Source organism: Myxine glutinosa, chromosome 11 (genome assembly GCF_964187855.1).
Source record: "Myxine glutinosa chromosome 11, kmMyxGlut1.1, whole genome shotgun sequence".
Taxonomy (NCBI): Eukaryota; Metazoa; Chordata; class Myxini; order Myxiniformes; family Myxinidae; genus Myxine; species Myxine glutinosa.
The window spans coordinates 17,651,659-17,672,716 of record NC_136271.1 but is presented as its reverse complement, the minus strand read 5'-3'; the positions used below and the strand labels follow the sequence as shown (position 1 = coordinate 17,672,716).

General features: G+C 38.1%; 1 protein-coding gene across 1 annotated transcript in view; it reads left to right on the top strand.

Annotated features, from left to right (window-relative positions):
- The window catches only part of LOC144894237 (lumican-like), a 47,727-nt gene extending 32,403 nt beyond the window's left edge, over positions 1-15,324 (top strand). The window contains exons 3-4 of the mRNA XM_078786443.1: positions 9,821-9,977; positions 13,421-15,324. Coding sequence (XP_078642569.1) covers positions 9,821-9,972 — 152 coding nt within the window. The 3' untranslated portion in view covers positions 9,973-9,977; positions 13,421-15,324. The remainder of the gene's footprint in view (positions 1-9,820; positions 9,978-13,420) is intronic.
- The last annotated feature ends 5,734 nt before the right edge of the window (positions 15,325-21,058 follow it).

Here is a 21,058-nt window from a genome sequence, read left to right as displayed (position 1 = left end):
TATCCACATCATCAGTACATGTTTTCCTCTCCTCCATCACCCACATCATCAGTACATGTTTTCCTCTCCTCCATCACCCACATCATCAGTACATGTTTTCCTCTCCTCCATCACCCACATCATCAGTACATGTTTTCCTCTCCTCCATCACCCACATCATCAGTACATGTTTTCCACTCCTCCATCACCCACATCATCAGTACATGTTTTCCTCTCCTCCATCACCCACATCATCAGTACATGTTTTCCTCTCCTCCATCACCCACATCATCAGTACATGCTTTCCACTCCTCCATCACTCACATCATCAGTACATGTTTTCCACTCCTCCATCACCCACATCATCAGTACATGTTTTCCACTCCTCCATCACTCACATCATCAGTACATGTTTTCCACTCCTCCATCACTCACATCATCAGTACATATTTTCCACTCCTCCATCACCCACATCATCAGTACATGTTTTCCTCTCCTCCATCACCCACATCATCAGTGCATGTTTTCCACTCCTCCATCACCCACATCATCAGTGCATGGTTTCCACTCCTCCATCACCCACATCATCAGTACATGTTTTCCACTCCTCCATCACCCACATCATCAGTATATGTTTTCCTCTCCTCCATCACCCACATCATCAGTACATGTTTTCCTCTCCTCCATCACCCACATCATCAGTACATGTTTTCCTCTCCTCCATCACCCACATCATCAGTACATGGTTTCCACTCCTCCATCACCCACATCATCAGTACATGTTTTCCACTCCTCCATCACCCACATCATCAGTACATGTTTTCCTCTCCTCCATCACCCATATCATCAGTACATGTTTTCCTCTCCTCCATCACCCACATCATCAGTACATGGTTTCCACTCCTCCATTACCCACATCATCAGTACATGTTTTCCTCTCCTCCATCACCCACATCATCAGTACATGTTTTCCTCTCCTCCATCACCCACATCATCAGTACATGGTTTCCACTCCTCCATCACCCACATCATCAGTACATGTTTTCCACTCCTCCATCACCCACATCATCAGTACATGTTTTCCTCTCCTCCATCACCCATATCATCAGTACATGTTTTCCTCTCCTCCATCACCCACATCATCAGTACATGTTTTCCACTCCTCCATCACCCACATCATCAGTACATGTTTTCCTCTCCTCCATCACCCACATCATCAGTACATGTTTTCCTCTCCTCCATCACCCACATCATCAGTACATGTTTTCCTCTCCTCCATTACCCACATCATCAGCACATGTTTTCCTCTCCTCCATTACCCACATCATCAGCACATGTTTTCCTCTCCTCCATCACCCACATCATCAGTTCATGTTTTCCTCTCCTCCATCACCCACATCATCAGTTCATGTTTTCCTCTCCTCCATCACCCACATCATCAGTACATGTTTTCCTCTCCTCCATCACCCACATCATCAGTACATGTTTTCCTCTCCTCCATCACCCACATCATCAGTACATGTTTTCCTCTCCTCCATCACCCACATCATCAGTACATGGTTTCCACTCCTCCATCACCCACATCATCAGTACATGTTTTCCACTCCTCCATCACCCACATCATCAGTACATGTTTTCCTCTCCTCCATCACCCACATCATCAGTACATGTTTTCCTCTCCTCCATCACCCACATCATCAGTACATGTTTTCCACTCCTCCATCACTCACATCATCAGTACATGTTTTCCACTCCTCCATCACCCACATCATCAGTACATGTTTTCCACTCCTCCATCACTCACATCATCAGTACATGTTTTCCACTCCTCCATCACTCACATCATCAGTACATGTTTTCCACTCCTCCATCACTCACATCATCAGTACATGTTTTCCACTCCTCTATTATCCACATCATCAGTACAAGTTTTCCACTCCTCCATCACTCACATCATCAGTACATGTTTTCCACTCCTCCATTATCCACATCATCAGTACATGTTTTCCTCTTCTCCATTACCCACATCATCAGTACATGTTTTCCACTCCTCCATTATCCACATCATCAGTACATGTTTTCCACTCCTCCATCACTCACATCATCAGTACATGTTTTCCACTCCTCTATTATCCACATCATCAGTACATGTTTTCCACTCCTCCATTATCCACATCATCAGTACATGTTTTCCACTCCTCCATTATCCACATCATCAGTACATGTTTTCCACTCCTCCATTATCCACATCATCAGTACATGTTTTCCACTCCTCCATCACTCACATCATCAGTACATGTTTTCCACTCCTCCATTATCCACATCATCAGTACATGTTTTCCACTCCTCTATTATCCACATCATCAGTACATGTTTTCCACTCCTCCATTATCCACATCATCAGTACATGTTTTCCTCTTCTCCATTACCCACATCATCAGTACATGTTTTCCACTCCTCCATTATCCACATCATCAGTACATGTTTTCTTCTCCTCCATTATCCACATCATCAGTACATGTTTTCCTCTCCTCCATTACCCACATCATCAGTACATGTTTTCCTCTCCTCCATCACCCACATCATCAGTACATGTTTTCCTCTCCTCCATTACCCACATCATCAGTACATGTTTTCCTCTCCTCCATTACCCACATCATCAGTACATGTTTTCCACTCCTCCATTATCCACATCATCAGTACATGTTTTCCTCTTCTCCATTACCCACATCATCAGTACATGTTTTCCACTCCTCCATTATCCACATCATCAGTACATGTTTTCCTCTTCTCCATTACCCACATCATCAGTACATGTTTTCCACTCCTCCATTATCCACATCATCAGTACATGTTTTCCACTCCTCCATTATCCACATCATCAGTACATGTTTTCCTCTTCTCCATTACCCACATCATCAGTTCATGTTTTCCACTCCTCCATTATCCACATCATCAGTACATGTTTTCCTCTCCTCCATCACCCACATCATCAGTACATGTTTTCCACTCCTCCATCACCCACATCATCAGTACATGTTTTCCACTCCTCCATTATCCACATCATCAGTACATGTTTTCCTCTCCTCCATCACCCACATCATCAGTACATGGTTTCCACTCCTCCATTATCCACATCATCAGTACATGTTTTCTTCTCCTCCATTATCCACATCATCAGTACATGTTTTCCTCTCCTCCATCACCCACATCATCAGTACATGTTTTCCTCTCCTCCATCACCCACATCATCAGTACATGTTTTCTTCTCCTCCATTATCCACATCATCAGTACATGTTTTCCTCTCCTCCATCACCCACATCATCAGTACATGTTTTCTTCTCCTCCATTATCCACATCATCAGTACATGTTTTCCTCTCCTCCATCACCCACATCATCAGTACATGTTTTCCTCTCCTCCATTACCCACATCATCAGTACATGTTTTCCTCTCCTCCATTACCCACATCATCAGTACATGTTTTCCACTCCTCCATTATCCACATCATCAGTACATGTTTTCCTCTTCTCCATTACCCACATCATCAGTACATGTTTTCCACTCCTCCATTATCCACATCATCAGTACATGTTTTCCTCTTCTCCATTACCCACATCATCAGTACATGTTTTCCACTCCTCCATTATCCACATCATCAGTACATGTTTTCCACTCCTCCATTATCCACATCATCAGTACATGTTTTCCTCTTCTCCATTACCCACATCATCAGTACATGTTTTCCACTCCTCCATTATCCACATCATCAGTACATGTTTTCCTCTCCTCCATCACCCACATCATCAGTACATGTTTTCCACTCCTCCATCACCCACATCATCAGTACATGTTTTCCACTCCTCCATTATCCACATCATCAGTACATGTTTTCCTCTCCTCCATCACCCACATCATCAGTACATGGTTTCCACTCCTCCATTATCCACATCATCAGTACATGTTTTCTTCTCCTCCATTATCCACATCATCAGTACATGTTTTCTTCTCCTCCATTATCCACATCATCAGTACATGTTTTCCTCTCCTCCATCACCCACATCATCAGTACATGTTTTCTTCTCCTCCATTATCCACATCATCAGTACATGTTTTCCTCTCCTCCATCACCCACATCATCAGTACATGTTTTCCTCTCCTCCATCACCCACATCATCAGTACATGTTTTCCTCTCCTCCATCACCCACATCATCAGTTCATGTTTTCTTCTCCTCCATTATCCACATCATCAGTACATGTTTTCCTCTCCTCCATCACCCACATCATCAGTACATGTTTTCCTCTCCTCCATCACCCACATCATCAGTACATGTTTTCCTCTCCTCCATTACCCACATCATCAGTACATGTTTTCCTCTCCTCCATCACCCACATCATCAGTACATGTTTTCCTCTCCTCCGTTACCCACATCATCAGTACATGTTTTCCTCTCCTCCATCACCCACATCATCAGTACATGTTTTCCACTCCTCCATTACCCACATCATCAGTACATGTTTTCCTCTCCTCCATCACCCACATCATATGTTTTTCCCAAAAACTTTTTTTTTTTCTGGTTTTTTCCCTTTAAGAAAACACAAAATCAAAACACGAGGATTCCCACAATAAATGAACGTCTGGCACCATGTTTCCAAAGGCCTCACAAAACTTGAGCTTTTGTTTGCAAATGACATCCTTCTGCAGGAGTTTCTGAAGATCTCCCAGGAAGCCTGATTCAGTGTTAAAGTCTATAGTTCATGTCCAATGGCCTGTGTTAGTACCAACAATGAAGTACCAAATGTGTTGATGTTGTCACTTCACTCAAAGGTAATTCATGACCTCATTCCCACGCACCTATCCCCCATGCTATAGAGTTGATGGACGATGGTCAATGTAGGAACACCGTCCATATCAGTGGCCCAGTCTTGGGTGGGCCTGGCACTGAGGTCAAATACTGCTGATGGCGCACATGCGGAACTAGGGTCTTTGATTCTCCAGGTAGAGCAATGACTTTATGGAAGGAAATAAAATAAGAATGGACATCCAGTTCGTAGGAGAAGAACACAAACAGGACACCAAATCAGCGAGTCAGAATTGTGACCAATCTAGCCACGTCGAGTCAATGCCCACAACTATGTCCACAACTATTTACCAGAATACATGATAGGCTCGGGCTAGGTTGACTCCTGCATACCTCTCAGGGTTAACCTCTCCCCTCTCTTCTTTCTTGGCTAGCATTGTGATTCGCAATGAATTTGTCCATTTTTGTCATGGAGCCAATTCAAGGCAAGCCTTTTGAAATTTTAATAGACATATGGGAGATGGATCAGAGGGATGGGTACACATCATAACATACTCACAAGCAGCTGGGTGAGACATTATTGTTCTTTGTGTGAAAATTGTAAACGAGATTGGCAGTAGGACAGGGGAATAGGGAATTGAATGTGGATCTGGATGCAAGACAGACATGTTGTGTTTCCTCCTGTGTCTTAACTGAGTACTCAGAGTTACGGTACAGTTCATCTTCATTGAATGGAAATCTGTAATCTCAAAAAATGAACTTCCATTATATACAAGTAAAAATTTGAGAATTTGTGCTTATATAAAATGTTGGAAGCATTTCGTGTTAAAAGTGGTTAAACAAGTTTTTTAGGATAATTCGAGGGTGCTGAATTCAAAAATGCTGTTTAACCGGTTCAATTTTGGAGTCTTAACCTTCAAATTGTAAAAAACAAAATGCCCGCCATTTTCAGCATATTTTTTGCCATAACTTGATTTTAAGCAACATAGAAGGCTCAACATTGAGTACCAGTTCACTGGTAATTCCCTGTTTGTCGTTGAAGGCGGCAAAAAGGGTTGGTGTCAGGAAGGGCATCCGGCCGTAAAAACATTGCTTCTAAAAGGGGACCAAAAAACAACAACTACCACGGTCCCCGAAAAGGCCAACCCCCGCTTTGCGGGGAAAAATGGCCTCTAAACGGTGTTTTTTTTAATAGAAGGCTCAAAATAGTGGCAATACCCATGTTTGTGATACTGAGGATTCCAAATTTACTGTTACCTAAGTTGTAACTAGTTTGGTTTCGCCGCCATGTTGAATTCCAAGATGGCCGCCATATTGATCATCAAGATGGCCACAATGTTGGATTTAAATACAAAGAAACAAATTGAAATATAGTACGCCTGGAGTCTTTTGCAAAGTGTGCTTTGGGCTATTTTGAAAAGCGAGTAAAATGAGACAATGAAGGAATTGTGGTCTTGTGGTTGAGTTACATACACCTTCGCCTTCATGTGACCCCAGAGGAAAAGGTCACATGGGGTCAGGTCCGGTAACCGTGGAGGCCATTCGATCGCGTGATTCATAGCCACAAATTTGGAAACTCAACCCCAGAACATTCATAGGAATGTCATCTTCTGTACTGCAGAATATTGCTACCAAAGATTTAGCATCGGAGAGCATTTAACATTCTTTGCTTAATGCAGAAAAACTTGGACAGGTGCAGCTGGATGAGTTTGTTGATCAGCGCCTTCTTCAGCCTTCTGACGGCACATGTCATATCAATTTCAATGCCGCTTTACATAGGAACAAAGCGCAGACTTTCTCGTCTCTGTATGCTGTAGACTGCAAAGAAAGCAAAGGCAAAGAAACGACCATCAAGGCAGATAGAAACATTCTACAGCGACTTGTGACAGCTTCCAAAGCAGGGCGTGTGATAAACCTGGACCTGATTCTGCAGCATGAGCTTATGCCTGTGCCAATTTCACTTGCTGCCATGAATGGGAGTCTACATACAGGCAGTAGCGGTAAATCTCGACTGGCAAATGAGTTGATTCAAGATGTCTCAACCCCAGAACAAGTGACATTAACTGGAAGTACTTACTTAGTAATTGATGGTCAAGCACTGGTGATGGCTCTTGGAAAGCCCAGCGGAATAACCACATTTGGTGAATATGCAGATGCGTTTGTGAATTCAGTGTTTGCCATGGGGAAAAAAATTGAGAGAGTTGACGTAACTTTCGACCGATACCAGCAGGATTCCATCAAGACTGGAACCAGAATGAAACGTACCCGGGCCTCTCGACCAATACGTCGGGTAATAGAAAACCAAAACGTTCCTCTACCAGACAAATGGACCAACTTTCTCTCACTTGGAGAGAATAAGGCAAATCTAGCAGAGTTTCTTTCTCAGCAGCTCATGACAAATGCGGTGTCTATTGCACCCACAACACTTGTAGTGGCTGGAGGATTTGCACAGATCACAGACGTGAAATCTTCAGATCCAGAGATGGACACATCATCCCTACAGGCCAACCATGAGGAGGCGGACACACGACTTGTTCTTCATTGCGTCGACACAAATGCTGAAACAGTGGTGGTTTTAGTGCGTGACACTGACGTGCTGGTCTTGTTAGCTGCTCATTTTGATAAGATGCCATGCACTCAGCTGTGGATGAAGGCAGGAACTCTTAAGAAGCCAAAATACATTCCCATCCACAAACTGCCACCTTGCCAAGTGGAAGCGTTGCTGCCATTCCATACAATTACTGGTTGTGACAGTGTGTCACAGCTTGCTGGCCACGGCAAAAAGACAGCCTGGAAGGTGTTTCAAACACACAGCCAATTGTTGACAGATCTAGGCACAGAAGATATCACTGAAGAAGTAATCAACGATGCAGAAAAGTTCATATGCCGTCTTTACAAGGTACCCGATGATGTGGACAGATGCGACAGGGCACGTGTAATACTCGTCTCTAAGGGTTGTCCACAGGAGACTCTGCCACCAACATCAGATGCAGTGAGATTGCTGCCATGCGCACATAAGGTGCGCACATTACCAGGCTTTTATTTGGAAGCGCGCAACCATCGCTACTCCAGTACTCCCCCAAGTAACAGACATGGGATGGACATACATCGATGGGAACTTGGTGCCGAAGTTGATGACGCTATCTCCAATACCTAAGGCGTGTCGCGAGATAGTAACATGCGGATGTACCAAAGGATGTATAAATGGCCGTTGCAGCTGCAGAAAAGCTGGGCTAACATGCACAGGAGGATGTGCATGTGCATACAACAGACAACTAGAATGCAGAAACAGAACAGACTAAGATAGACAGGTAAACATTTGAGAATGCCAATATTGAGCTATACGGTATTTATAAAGTATAATTACGAAAAGGCAGCCATTTTGGAACTTTAGCCCCTTTTTAAAATGCACTTTAGAAATGATTTAATATCTTTTTTTTTGTTCTAAAGAAATTAAAAGCGCATTTGACCGGTGAAAGTGATGTACATAAAAAAATACACCCAGAAATTACCAAAAATATGGCGGCCATCTTGGAATTCAACATGGCGGCGAAACCAAACTAGTTACAACTTAGGTAACAGTAAATTTGGAATCCTCAGTATCACAAACATGGGTATTGCCACTATTTTGAGCCTTCTTTGTTGCTTAAAATTCAGGTTATGGCAAAAAATATGCTGAAAATGGCGGGCATTTTGTTTTTTACAATTTGAAGGTTAAGACTCCAAAACTGAACCGGTTAAACAGCATTTTTGAATTCAGCACCGTCGAATTATCCAAAAAAACTTGTTTAATCACTTTTAACACAAAATGCCTACACTATTCGAAAATTCTCAAATTTTTACTTGTCTATTAGACAATAGGCCAAGATGACAGGAAATACAGCTTTTCTCTAGCGTATACCCACTTTAAACTCTATTTTACTTTGCTTTTTCTCAAATTCAAATGAGCCACTTCCTTGGATGTATAATACATGCATGGCCATTCATGTAAAAATATGGAACTTTTAAAAAACTAAACCTGGTTAAAAAAAAAAATTAAATAAATAAACGTTTTTGTCAATTGGGACATTTAGCAGGCAACACTTACTCAATGGATGCAGGTTATTGCCAGAGTTCAAAAGCAACAGCCAAGCTCGAAAATATTTTGGATTCCGAGACGCTCGGTCTCAAAGGCGCTGCAGGACCGAACGGTTGCGGACAAAGTGGACAGAGTTCTTGGGTAGAGAGAAAATTGCATTAGCGAGACCACCAAAAAGGAACAACCAATGCATTTACCACCATGTTCCACAGTGACTTTCTTATTCAGTCATAAACAGAAAAGTTTTGAAAGTCTCTTGGTGGAAACTTTGACAAGCAGACAGAAAACAGTAGCAAAAGCTTCCCGTAAAACGCTTGAACTCCCTTCGGTCTTGTTTCCACCAGGCCCTTGTCAGGGGAAATGCAAGCACAGAATATTGCATCTTGTTCCTGCTGGGAATGTTAGCAATTCCTGCCAATAATATCGGATAAATCCACAAGCCATATGTTGTGCAGCCGAGTCTGCAGAGAAAGCAGAAAACTTCTATGCGGAGACGAGACGCATGAATCAAAGCGGGATGTAATAAGACAGTTACTGATGGACTTTAAAATCAAGTCAGACAGGAACTTGGAACATGAATCGAAAAGACACAAGGAATTCTGCCATAACGTTTTTCCTTTTTTTTCTCTTTTTCAACTTTTTCCCCCAACTTTTTTTTTTTAAACCACTGATTCCTTGCCTGATTTATTCACCTCTACCTCTCATGGAATGGATTTTCAAGGTTTTCTGTTCACAGTCACTGTTTCTCTTCTTTCCAAAAACTTTTCTTTCACATCTCACAAATCTTCTCTAAACATTTCAAATTACTCTCATAAAGGTTTTGTCTTCACGTTGTATTCCAGTCTGAAATTTGCTACCAAAGATCACTTTAATTATTTATTTATTGCAATTAAAGATGCCTTTTGTCAAAAGTAATGCTTTATTCTCAATCTCCCCCACCCCCTTGGGTTTTCTGGGAAGATGTCACCCTCAACAGCTTTTGCAGACGAATTGGACCATTAGGATACTCAAAACTGTTCATGCTTCGCCTTGATGGAAACAAAATACATCTGTCAGACATTCCAAAAGATGTACACCGCTGTCTACGCCATTGCCACCACCTGATTGTGTAATGTGGGTAAGTTTCCCTTCTTCTCCCTCCACATTTCCTTCATTGCCAAGTGACACAACTTCATGCAATAGAGGATAAGGACTTAAGAGTTAAGGGAAGAAAGTCTTTTTCTGCACCTAACAGTGCAGGAAAAGCACCTATTGTGAACTCGAAGAGACCACTTGGGAATTAAAAAATAAACTCTCATAAATTAAACTCTATTCTGCTAAATTATAAAATTAAACTCTGATAAATGACACTGATAAATGGAACTTTGATAAATAAATTAACTAGAGAGTTCATAGAACATTCTACCCAGTGCAGTCTACCCAGACATGGGAAGGGTCTTCCAAACTCTTTTTATGTTTTCGACCATGATATATGTTAACTTTGTTCATGAACTTTGAAAAACAGGCAAGATGGCAACCATAAGAAGACGATGGGTTCTTTCTTTCGATGGTTTCGAACTTTCTGCCATCTCTTCTCAGAGGAATGTGAGAAAATAGAACGAGGTTTGCTGTGTGGTTGCATCACTACGTGCCAACAATTTGGCTGAATCTCGATATGACTCCGCCCTCAGAGCGTGTGGCAAATTTGATTGGTCAATACGACATGAAATTATGTCGAAGTACAACCAAACCGAAGGATTTTTAAAGTGCCAACAAGGCGATTTGTGTTCTACAGTGATCAAATATATAATTCAATTGAAATAAATGAAAATTTTAAGGCTTTTTGGAAACAAAAGCCTATTGCATCGAGTGCCGTTAATGCGGTGTCTTTTACACCACCATATTTAACACATTAAAATTAATTATTCACACCTATTGTTTGTGTCCATTTATGATAACCCTAAAAACAGTGAGTTTCCTGTTTGGAATGATTTTCAATTTTGTTTGATTGTCAGACAGATAGAGAGATAAACAATTACCTTACTCCTCTGTGCGCATGTGCGCTTGGGATGTGATTCCGTACAATTTCGCAACTTCAGAGCCAATATACAGCTAAACTGCAGGTTCGTGTTCTGATTCATGTTCTACAGCGTTCAAACTGTAAAATTAAATTGAATTAAGTCGTTCCTCGATCGTAGAAATAGACTGACGTACAGACAGTTGCTTAACCAATCACATTAATCCCGCTTTCCGCTCCGAGCGTGGGGTAATTAAACTCTGATAAATAAAACTCTGATAAATAAAACTCTGATAAATAAAACTCTGATAAATGAAACTCTGATAAATAAAACTCTGATAAATAAAACTCTGATAAATGAAACTCTGATAAATAAAACTCTGATAAATAAAACTCTGATAAATAAAACTCTGATAAATAAAACTCTGATCAATAAAACTCCGGTAAATAAAACTCTGATAAATAAAACTCTGATAAATAAAACTCCGGTAAATGAAACTCTGATAAATAAAACTCTGATAAATAAAACTCTGATAAATAAAACTCTGATAAATGAAACTCTGATAAATAAAACTCTAATAAATAAAACTCTGATAAATAAAACTCTGATAAATAAAACTCTGATAAATAAAACTCTGATAAATAAAACTCTGATAAATAAAACTCTGATAAATAAAACTCTGATAAATAAAACTCTGATAAATAAAACTCTGATAAATAAAACTCTGGTAAATAAAACTCTGGTAAATAAAACTCTGGTAAATACAACTCTGATAAATAAAACTCTGATAAATAAAACTCTGATAAATAAAACTCTGATAAATAAAACTCTGGTAAATAAAACTCTGGTAAATACAACTCTGATAAATGAAACTCTGATAAATAAAACTCTAATAAATAAAACTCTGATAAATAAAACTCTGATAAATAAAACTCTTATAAATAAAACTCTGATAAATAAAGCTCTGATAAAATAAAACTCTTATAAATAAAATTCTGATAAATACAACTCTGATAAATGAAACTCTGATAAATAAAACTCTGATAAATAAAATTCTGATAAATAAAACTCTGATAAATAAAACTCTGATAAATAAAATTCTGATAAATAAAACTCTGATAAATAAAACTCTGATAAATAAACCTCTGATAAATAAAACTCTGATAAATAAAACTCTGATAAATAAAACTCTGATAAATAAAACTCTGATAAATAAAACTGTGATAAATAAAACTCTGATAAATAAAACTCTGATAAATAAAACTCTGATAAATGAAACTCTGGTAAATACAACTCTGATAAATGAAACTCTGATAAATAAAACTCTGATAAATAAAACTCTAATAAATAAAGCTCTGATAAAATAAAACTCTTATAAATAAAACTCTGATAAATACAACTCAGATAAATGAAACTCTGATAAATAAAACTCTGATAAATAAAACTCTGATAAATAAAACTCTGATAAATAAACCTCTGATAAATAAAACTCTGATAAATAAAACTCTGATAAATAAAACTGTGATAAATAAAACTCTGATAAATAAAACTCTGATAAATAAAACTCTGATAAATAAAACTCTGATAAATAAAACTCTGATAAATAAAACTGTGATAAATAAAACTCTGATAAATAAAACTCTGATAAATAAAACTCTGGTAAATAAAACTCTGATAAATAAAACTCTGATAAATAAAACTCTGATAAATAAAACTCTGATAAATAAAACTCTGATAAATAAAACTCTGATAAATAAAACTGTTATAAATAAAACTCTGATAAATAAAACTCTTATAAATAAAACTCTGATAAATAAAACTCTGATAAAATAAAACTCTGATAAATGAAACTGATAAATAAAACTTTGATAAATAAAACTGATAAATAAAACTGATAAATAAAACTCTGATAAATGAAACTCTGATGAATAAAACTCTGATGAATGAAACTCTGATAAATAAAACTCTGATAAATGAAACTGATAAATAAAACTCTGATGAATAAAACTCTGATAAATGAAACTGATAAATAAAACTCTGATGAATAAAACTGATAAATAAAACTGATAAATAAAACTCTGATAAATGAAACTCTGATAAATAAAACTCTGATAACTAAAACTCTGATGAATAAAACTTTGATAAATAAAACTCTGATAAATAAAACTCTGATAAATAAAACTCTGATAAATAAAACTCTGATGAATAAAACTCTGATGAATGAAACTCTGATAAATAAAACTCTGATAAATGAAACTCTGATAAATAAAACTCTGATAAATAAAACTCTGATAAATAAAACTCTGATAAATAAAACTCTGATAAATAAACCTCTGACAAATAAAACTCTGATAAATAAAACTCTGATAAATAAAACTCTGATAAATAAACCTCTGACAAATAAAACTCTGATAAATGAAACTCTGATAAATAAAACTGATAAATAAAAGTCTGATAAACCAATAAATAAAATTGATATAGGATTTTAAGGTCGTACCCTGGACATGTGAAAAATCCTGTCTTCCAATCTGCAGCATTACTCAATCCTGATTGCGATTGTCAGTGTTTATGTTCCATCAGGACGTGGGAAGCAAATGCCATGAGGAAGCGTGACTTGCAAATGGAGAATGAAATCTCTTCATTCTGGGTTTGAGGTCTCCACTTTTGAAGAGGTTCTCGGTAGAGCTCTGACAAGCAGACTATTTTGACTTTCATGGCAATCAATCCCAACCTAAACCAATTTACCCAAGGCTGCTGCTGTTTTCATGTGGAAGATGACACGATGAGCAGAAGAGATGCATTGTGGGTCAATGTTGATTTGCACTGACAGAACTGATGTGCACCTGGAGTATAGTAAACACCTGAGAGTTGCTACACTTTTTACGATTAAAGCTGTTATGTGCTTATCATATTCTTATTAAAATCAAATTCTTATTACTCGCATTTGTATTATTTGTTAAAATATACTAGAATGAACAATATTGCAGGTTGTCGTTTTTAAAGCAGGTTGATGTTTTTAAAGCAGGTTATTGTTGACGCAGGTTGATATCTTAAAGCAGGTTGTTTTTAAATTAGATGAATGTCTTTAAAGCAGGTTGTTTTTATATTTGGTTGATGTTTTATAATTTGGTTGATGTTTTTAAATTTGGTTGATGTTTTTAAATTTGGTTGATGTTTTATAATTTGGTTGATGTTTTTAAATTTGGTTGATGCTTTTAAATTTGGCTGATGTTTTTAAATTTGGTTGATGTTTTTAAAGCAGGTTGTTTTTAAATTAGATGAATGTCTTAAAAGCAGGTTGTTTTTAAATTTGGCTGATGTTTTTAAATTTGGTTGATGTTTTTAAATTTGGCTGATGTTTTTAAATTTGGTTGATGTTTTTAAAGCAGGTTGTTTTTAAATTAGATGAATGTCTTAAAAGCAGGTTGTTTTTAAATTTGGTTGATGTTTTTAAATTTGGTTGATGTTTTATAATTTGGTTGATGTTTTTAAATTTGGTTGATGCTTTTAAATTTGGCTGATGTTTTTAAATTTGGTTGATGTTTTTAAAGCAGGTTGTTTTTAAATTAGATGAATGTCTTAAAAGCAGGTTGTTTTTAAATTTGGTTGATGTTTTTAAATTTGGTTGATGTTTTTAAATTAGGTTGAAGTTTTTAAATTAGGTTGATATTTTTAAAGCAGGTTGTTTTTAAATTAGATGAATGTCTTAAAAGCAGGTTGTTTTTAAATTAGGTTGATATTTTTAAATTAGGTTGATATTTTTAAAGCAGGTTGTTTTTAAATTAGATGAATGTCTTAAAAGCAGGTTGTTTTTAAATTAGGTTGATATTTTTAAATTAGGTTGATATTTTTAAAGCAGGTTGTTTTTAAATTTGGTTGATGTTTTTAAATTAGGTTGATATTTTTAAACGCAGGTTGTTTTTAAATCAGGTTGTTTTTAAATCAGGTTGTTTTTAAATCAGGTTGTTTTTAAAGCAGGTTGTTTTTAAATCAGGTTGTTTTTAAAGCAGGTTGTTTTTAAAGCAGGTTGTTTTTAAAGCAGGTTGTTTTTAAATTAGATTAATGTTTATAAATTATGTTAATGTTTTAAAGAAGGTTGTTTTAAATCAGGTTGATGTTTCTAAAGCAGGTTGTTTTAAAATTATGTTGATGTTTTTAAAGCAGGTTGAAGTTTTTAAAGCAGGTTGATGTTTTTAAAGCAGGTTGATGTTTTTAAAGCAGGTTGATGTTTTTAAAGCAGGTTGATGTTTTTAAAGCAGGTTGATGTTTTCAAACTACTTATTTACTGAATTTCCATTTCAAGGAAATTCTAGACCGAATTTGTTCCCCCCCCCCTTGGGAAATTGTTCAGTCATAAAGTTTTTAATTTGCACAATGCAAGATTGCTCCACAAGACGCCATGTTCACTTTAGTGTTAACTATATTTAGCTGGACTTCATTGAACGTTCTTCGAATAAATGAGTGTGAAATTTTCACGAGTTCTGTGTTTTAAGGGGTATGGCACAGTCTATTTTTCATTCAAATATTATAATGTTGCATCACACCTACACCAAGAGTTTGCGAGTTTGATGCAAGGACAAAATTACATTTCAAACAAGAAAGAGCAACCAGAGATTGCAGACCCTCGCCAAGACGTGCTTTTGGTAGTTTTTAAGGCTTTTGTGTTTAAACCAATATGGCGGTCGAACCACGTGACCTATGACGTCATCATTATTATTTTTCTCATCATTTGTACAAATGAAGTTTTGTATTTGTTGAATTAAGATCTCATAATGGAGGCACTTATGACATAATCATTACACCAGTGTACGTTTTGTATCCCACGGATCTCGATCAACAATCCAACCACAATCGAATCAGCTTGTTCTCGTCACCTGACCAACTCATCCACAATTTTTTGAAATATGCTATATAACGATTTTGGCCATATATCTCAATGGTGAAGAATCACTTAAAAAATTAAAATTTTCCCGTATCCGAATCCGGATTCGGATTTTCACCAAATTTCAATCAATTCTTCCTTGTCATATACCCAACCTGTCCACCAAGTTCCGTCCGAATCCATCCATAACTTTTTTGAGATATCGTGCTATAAATCGTTTTTAGCCCTTTAGAATCACTTCAAAAATAATAATCTGATCCGGATCCAGATCTTCACCAAAATCTAATCATTTCATCTTTCTCACACACCCAACCTCTCCAACAAATTTCGTTCGAATCTGTCCACAACCTTTTGAGATATCTTTTTCACAGACAGACAGAAAAACAAACAAACAAGAAATATGTCGTGCACAGCACAATACTTGTGAAATCCCTAAAATAAGTTGTTCATCTTTGGCCTATGTTGACTTTTTGGCCTCCGTTAACCTCAAAAATAATTGTTGGTTAAATTCAATGATCAAATCGGCAAATCATCTTCAAATTTCAAATCAATCCGATGAAAATTGACGATTTTCGAAATTTGGAGAACGTTGACCTTTTCACATTTAGATCTCAAAAATAATTAATGGTGTATTAATTGACCAGATATGCAAATACTGTTCAAATTTCAAGTCAATCGGATGAAAATTGACGATTTTAGAAATTTGACCTTTGGTCTATGTTGACCTTTTGGCCTATGATGACCTCAAAATAATTGGTGGTTGAATTAAGTGATCAGATATGCAAATCCTCTTCAAATTTCAAGTCAATCGGATGAAAATTTACGATTTTCGAAACTTCACCTGAGTTGTTGACCTTTGGACTATGTTGACCTTTTGGCCTATGATGACCTCAAAATAATTGGTGGTGGAATTAAGTGATCAGATATGCAAATAGTCTTCAAATTTCAAGTCAATCGAATGAAAATTGAGGATTTTAGAAATTTGATGAACCTTTTGACATCAAAATCAACAGACTTCTTCCTTATGACTAACTCTACCATTTGGTGAAGTTTCATCAGATCTGTTTAAAATTGTGACCTGTATGCGATTGACATACAAACAGACAGACAGACAGACAAACAGACAGACAGATAGACAGACAGACAAACAGACAGACAAACAGACAGACAGACAGACAGGGGTGAACACATAACCTGCATCGACCTTCGGTGGCGGAGGTAATGAAGTTGAGGTCAGCATCTTGGAGAGCTTGTACGCTTGGCCCACGTCCCATGTGAACTGGCTGGGCAGGCCTGACATTCAATTAAAGGTTGCAGAAATCTGTAAATTGTTCAGGGTGCCGGCGATAACTCGCCTAATCTTTACAAAATATACCGTAGGATCTTTAACATCCACCAACTAATACCAGTGGACGGGAAAAGCTCAGCAACTTCCATCTGAGAGACACAGCACTTGGTGATTTCAGAGTTTATAGTCAGGTAGGGAATCAAACCCAGACTTGACAGTTTAAGGGTAAGTGCACTCACCACCTCAACATCATCCTGCCGGATCCATAACGATCCATAACTGGAGTCTCACCAACCTTCCTAGTAATTGATGTTAAATTTACTAAATCTACATTTTTCGAATATTAAAATATTTCTTCATTAATACAAATGCATTCCAGGTAGATCTGTCATGTTGAAGAAACTCTTAACAAAATGTCCAACAGGAATCCTAGTGATGTCTTACAGAATTTAGAGAATTCTAGAGGAATCCTACATGATTCTTCTTGTACATTTCAGTAAGGAAGGTCGATCTTAATCAAAGGAATTTGTTTTTTTACTAAAGTGTGTGGTTTGTGATTGTTAATTAAGAACTTCCTCGTAAGACAAGTATGGAAGTCAAATAAAATAGATTGCAGGGACTTTCCATGTAATGTAAAATGTGACTTGAAGTCCTCAACTCCCACCCCACTCCCAACCCCAAGTCCTCCAACCACCCCCACGCTCCAAGGTCTCATCCTCCCCCCTCTCAACTCTCTGTCCCCTCTCTGGCTCCCCCCACCCCCACCGCAATTCTATGTCCTCCCCTCCCTCTTTTTTCTTCAAGTCCTCAACTCCAAACCCCCAAACCCAAAGTCCGCAACCCCCGCTCCCAACCCCAAATCCTCAAACTCCCTCTCCCAACTCTGTCCTTCCTATTATTAACAGTATTCATGTTCTCGTTCATTAAGAACAATGTTAAAAGTAAATAATCCTTTAGTAAATAAGTAAATAAGACAAACATAATAAGCCTTTTATAACATAAGAAGATTATTTTTATTTTGTGCCGTTCATGGACAAACAATCACAAAGCACTGAACAGAGATAATAAAAAATAAAGTAAAATAATTAATTCCAGATAGATGTAGTAAGAATGAAATTTAGCTTGGAAAGAATTAACAAAAAAAAGAAGAAAGCTGTCCTTCAGTTTTGTTTAAAAAAAAAAAGGTTTGAAAAAAGGCATAATGGCAACTATCCATCTAGAGGGGTCAATATATGGTTGAACCCCAAAAAATTGATACAAGAGGTTTTTCAATGGATTCTGGTACCAATGGGCATGCTAAATAACATACTAAAAATCTAGTAACATCTGACTTCCGGAAATGGGTCATTTTCAAGATGGCGTCCAAGATGGCCGCCGGGAGATTAAAATGGCCATATCTCAATTATTATTCAACCTAGAAAGGTGGTTTTGGTGTCTAACCCGAGGTTTTAGGGCCCAAGGAATCCAATTGAATCAATGAAATTACCATCAGTTAATTATTTATTGACAAGTCCAAGATGGCATCCCAAGGTGACATCCTGATCCACTAAAATGGCTCTGTCGAATAGTAGTCAACCTAGAGAGATTTTTTCAGTGCGTATACCTAGGTTTAAGGCACCCAGGAAATCATCAAAATTACTTAAATAAGCACAAAGTAATCAGGTAATCCAGTAAGCCAGGTTTACCAGCCCATTAGGCATTTGTTGTCTTATACAGTTAGTCGCTATTCATCGTCATCCTCCGACTCACCAGCTAATGAACCAAGTGTGTGTTTCAGATTGGAGATAAGAGTGTAATGTGTCTACACCACTGCCACCTGTGACTCCAGTCCACAGTATTCAGTGATCATTACAGACAAAGGTTTGTACAAAGCTTGAGAGGTTATGGCAAGGGACAGACTATTTTATATTGGGGAGGGTGGGGACTGAAAAATCTGACAAGAATGAATCTGAATCTGTCAATCTGACAATCTGAGTCAATCTGAGTCTGTCTGTCTGACAATCTGAATCTGTCAAGAATGAACGCTGCTCCAGACAGTCTCTTGAAGGTCATTCATTGTAACTGCTCCACTGCCTGCAAGACACTCCGCTGCTCTTGTAGACGATATGGACTACCATGTACTACTACTGCCTGTGGACCGTGCCAACTTGAAGAATGTGACAATCCACATAACAAGTTTCTTCCAGAGGAGTCGGAGGATGACGATGAATAGCGATTAACTGTATAAGACAACAAATGCCTAATGGGCTGGTAAACCTGGCTTACTGGATTACCTGATTACTTTGTGCTTATTTAAGTAATTTTGATGATTTCCTGGGTGCCTTAAACCTAGGTATACACACTGAAAATATCTCTCTGGGTTGACTACTATTCGACAGAGCCATTTTAGTGGATCAGGATGTCACCTTGGGATGCCATCTTGGACTTGTCAATAAATAATTAACTGATGGTAATTTTATTGATTCAATTGGATTCCTTGGGCCCTAAAACCTAGGGTTAGACACCAAAACCACCTTTCTAGGTTGAATAATAATTGAGATATGGCCATTTTAAGCTCCGGTGGCTATCTTGGACGCCATCTTGAAAATGACCCCTTTCCGGAAGTCAGATGTTACTAGATTTTTAGTATGTTATTTAGCATGCCCAATGGTACCAGAATCCATTGAAAAACCTTTTGTATCAATTTTTTGGGGGTTAGGTGAGTTTTTTTCGTATATTGACCCTACTAATCCAAAAGTTCTTGTATAAAGATGTCTTTGATGTTTTAAAAACAAAGAGAAGGAGCAGGGCTAAAACGAACATGAGGAAATTAGCTGACAATGATTCACATTTTTATTTTTTTTGTATACCAGATCGAGGCTCGTGTAAGAGACACAAAAACGGTCAAACGGACACACAAAACATACAATAAAGGGAGCGGGAGACAAGATGGGGAGAGAGAGGGAAGCACACAAGTACAACAGCAGAGAACAGGGACATCGGGAGTTCTGTGGGAGGGAGAGGGCTTGGGGGGGGAGGAGGCATGGGAAGGCGGGGGTGGGGGGGGGGGGGTGGGAGAGGTATAAAACACATGGACACTGCTGGAACTTCTAGGCAAGAAAGAGGTCGGGATTTCCAAATAAAAAAAGTGGATCTGGGGTGAATTAACGGGGGTAGAAGAATTCTATAACATATCTCATATCATTTTGTACCATTATACGCACGATACGCACGATACAAACGAACTCGTGTGCCAAGTTCAGTGTGAAAGAGCTCACCAGTCTTCCGCAAACCTTTGGGCACACATGGGGCCTGTAATACTTCACGTGCACAATCCGACGTCACGTGTAAAAATGAATGACTTCTCGTTCTCAGCCAATTCAAGGAGCCTGTTTTGCTTGCATCGTTGCCATGTTCCAAAATAAATGGCCAAAAAGACTTCAAATGCCTTTGCAGGTATTAGTGCCGAGTTGGTTATTTGGCGCAGCAAGTGAGACGAGAGAGTGGTGTGGAAGGGACTTCCATGGAATCTTGGAATAAGTTGAACATACATACAATGTAAACAATGAGTAGAAGTGAATGGTGAAAAGGGGAAAATGGTCGCAAAACGTTTGTTGTTGTTGTGTAACATTTTGAAAATGGCTTTCAATCCTGAAAAATCTCAAACTCTCACCGTCTCTCTCTCCGAAAGCAACACATCTACTTTCTTAACAATCCTCTTGAGGAAGTTCAGTCATTCAACCTCCTGCGTCTCACTATCAGCCATGATCTTTCTTGGGCTAACCACATTTCAAAGTTGGCCTCCAAAGCCAGCCGTCGACTGCACATCCTCCGTCGTACAAAGTCCTTCCTTGACACACCTGAACTTCTATTCACCTACACTACACGGCCTTCTAACTCAGCTTGATGGAGTACTGCTCTACGCTATGGGCTAGCTCCCCCGCCTCACACCTTACTCAGCATGACGCCATGGAAACCAAGGCCTTCAAGATTATTGGAATCTCCTAAGTCGATGGGCCTATCACTTCACCATCACAGACAGGTTGGTGGTT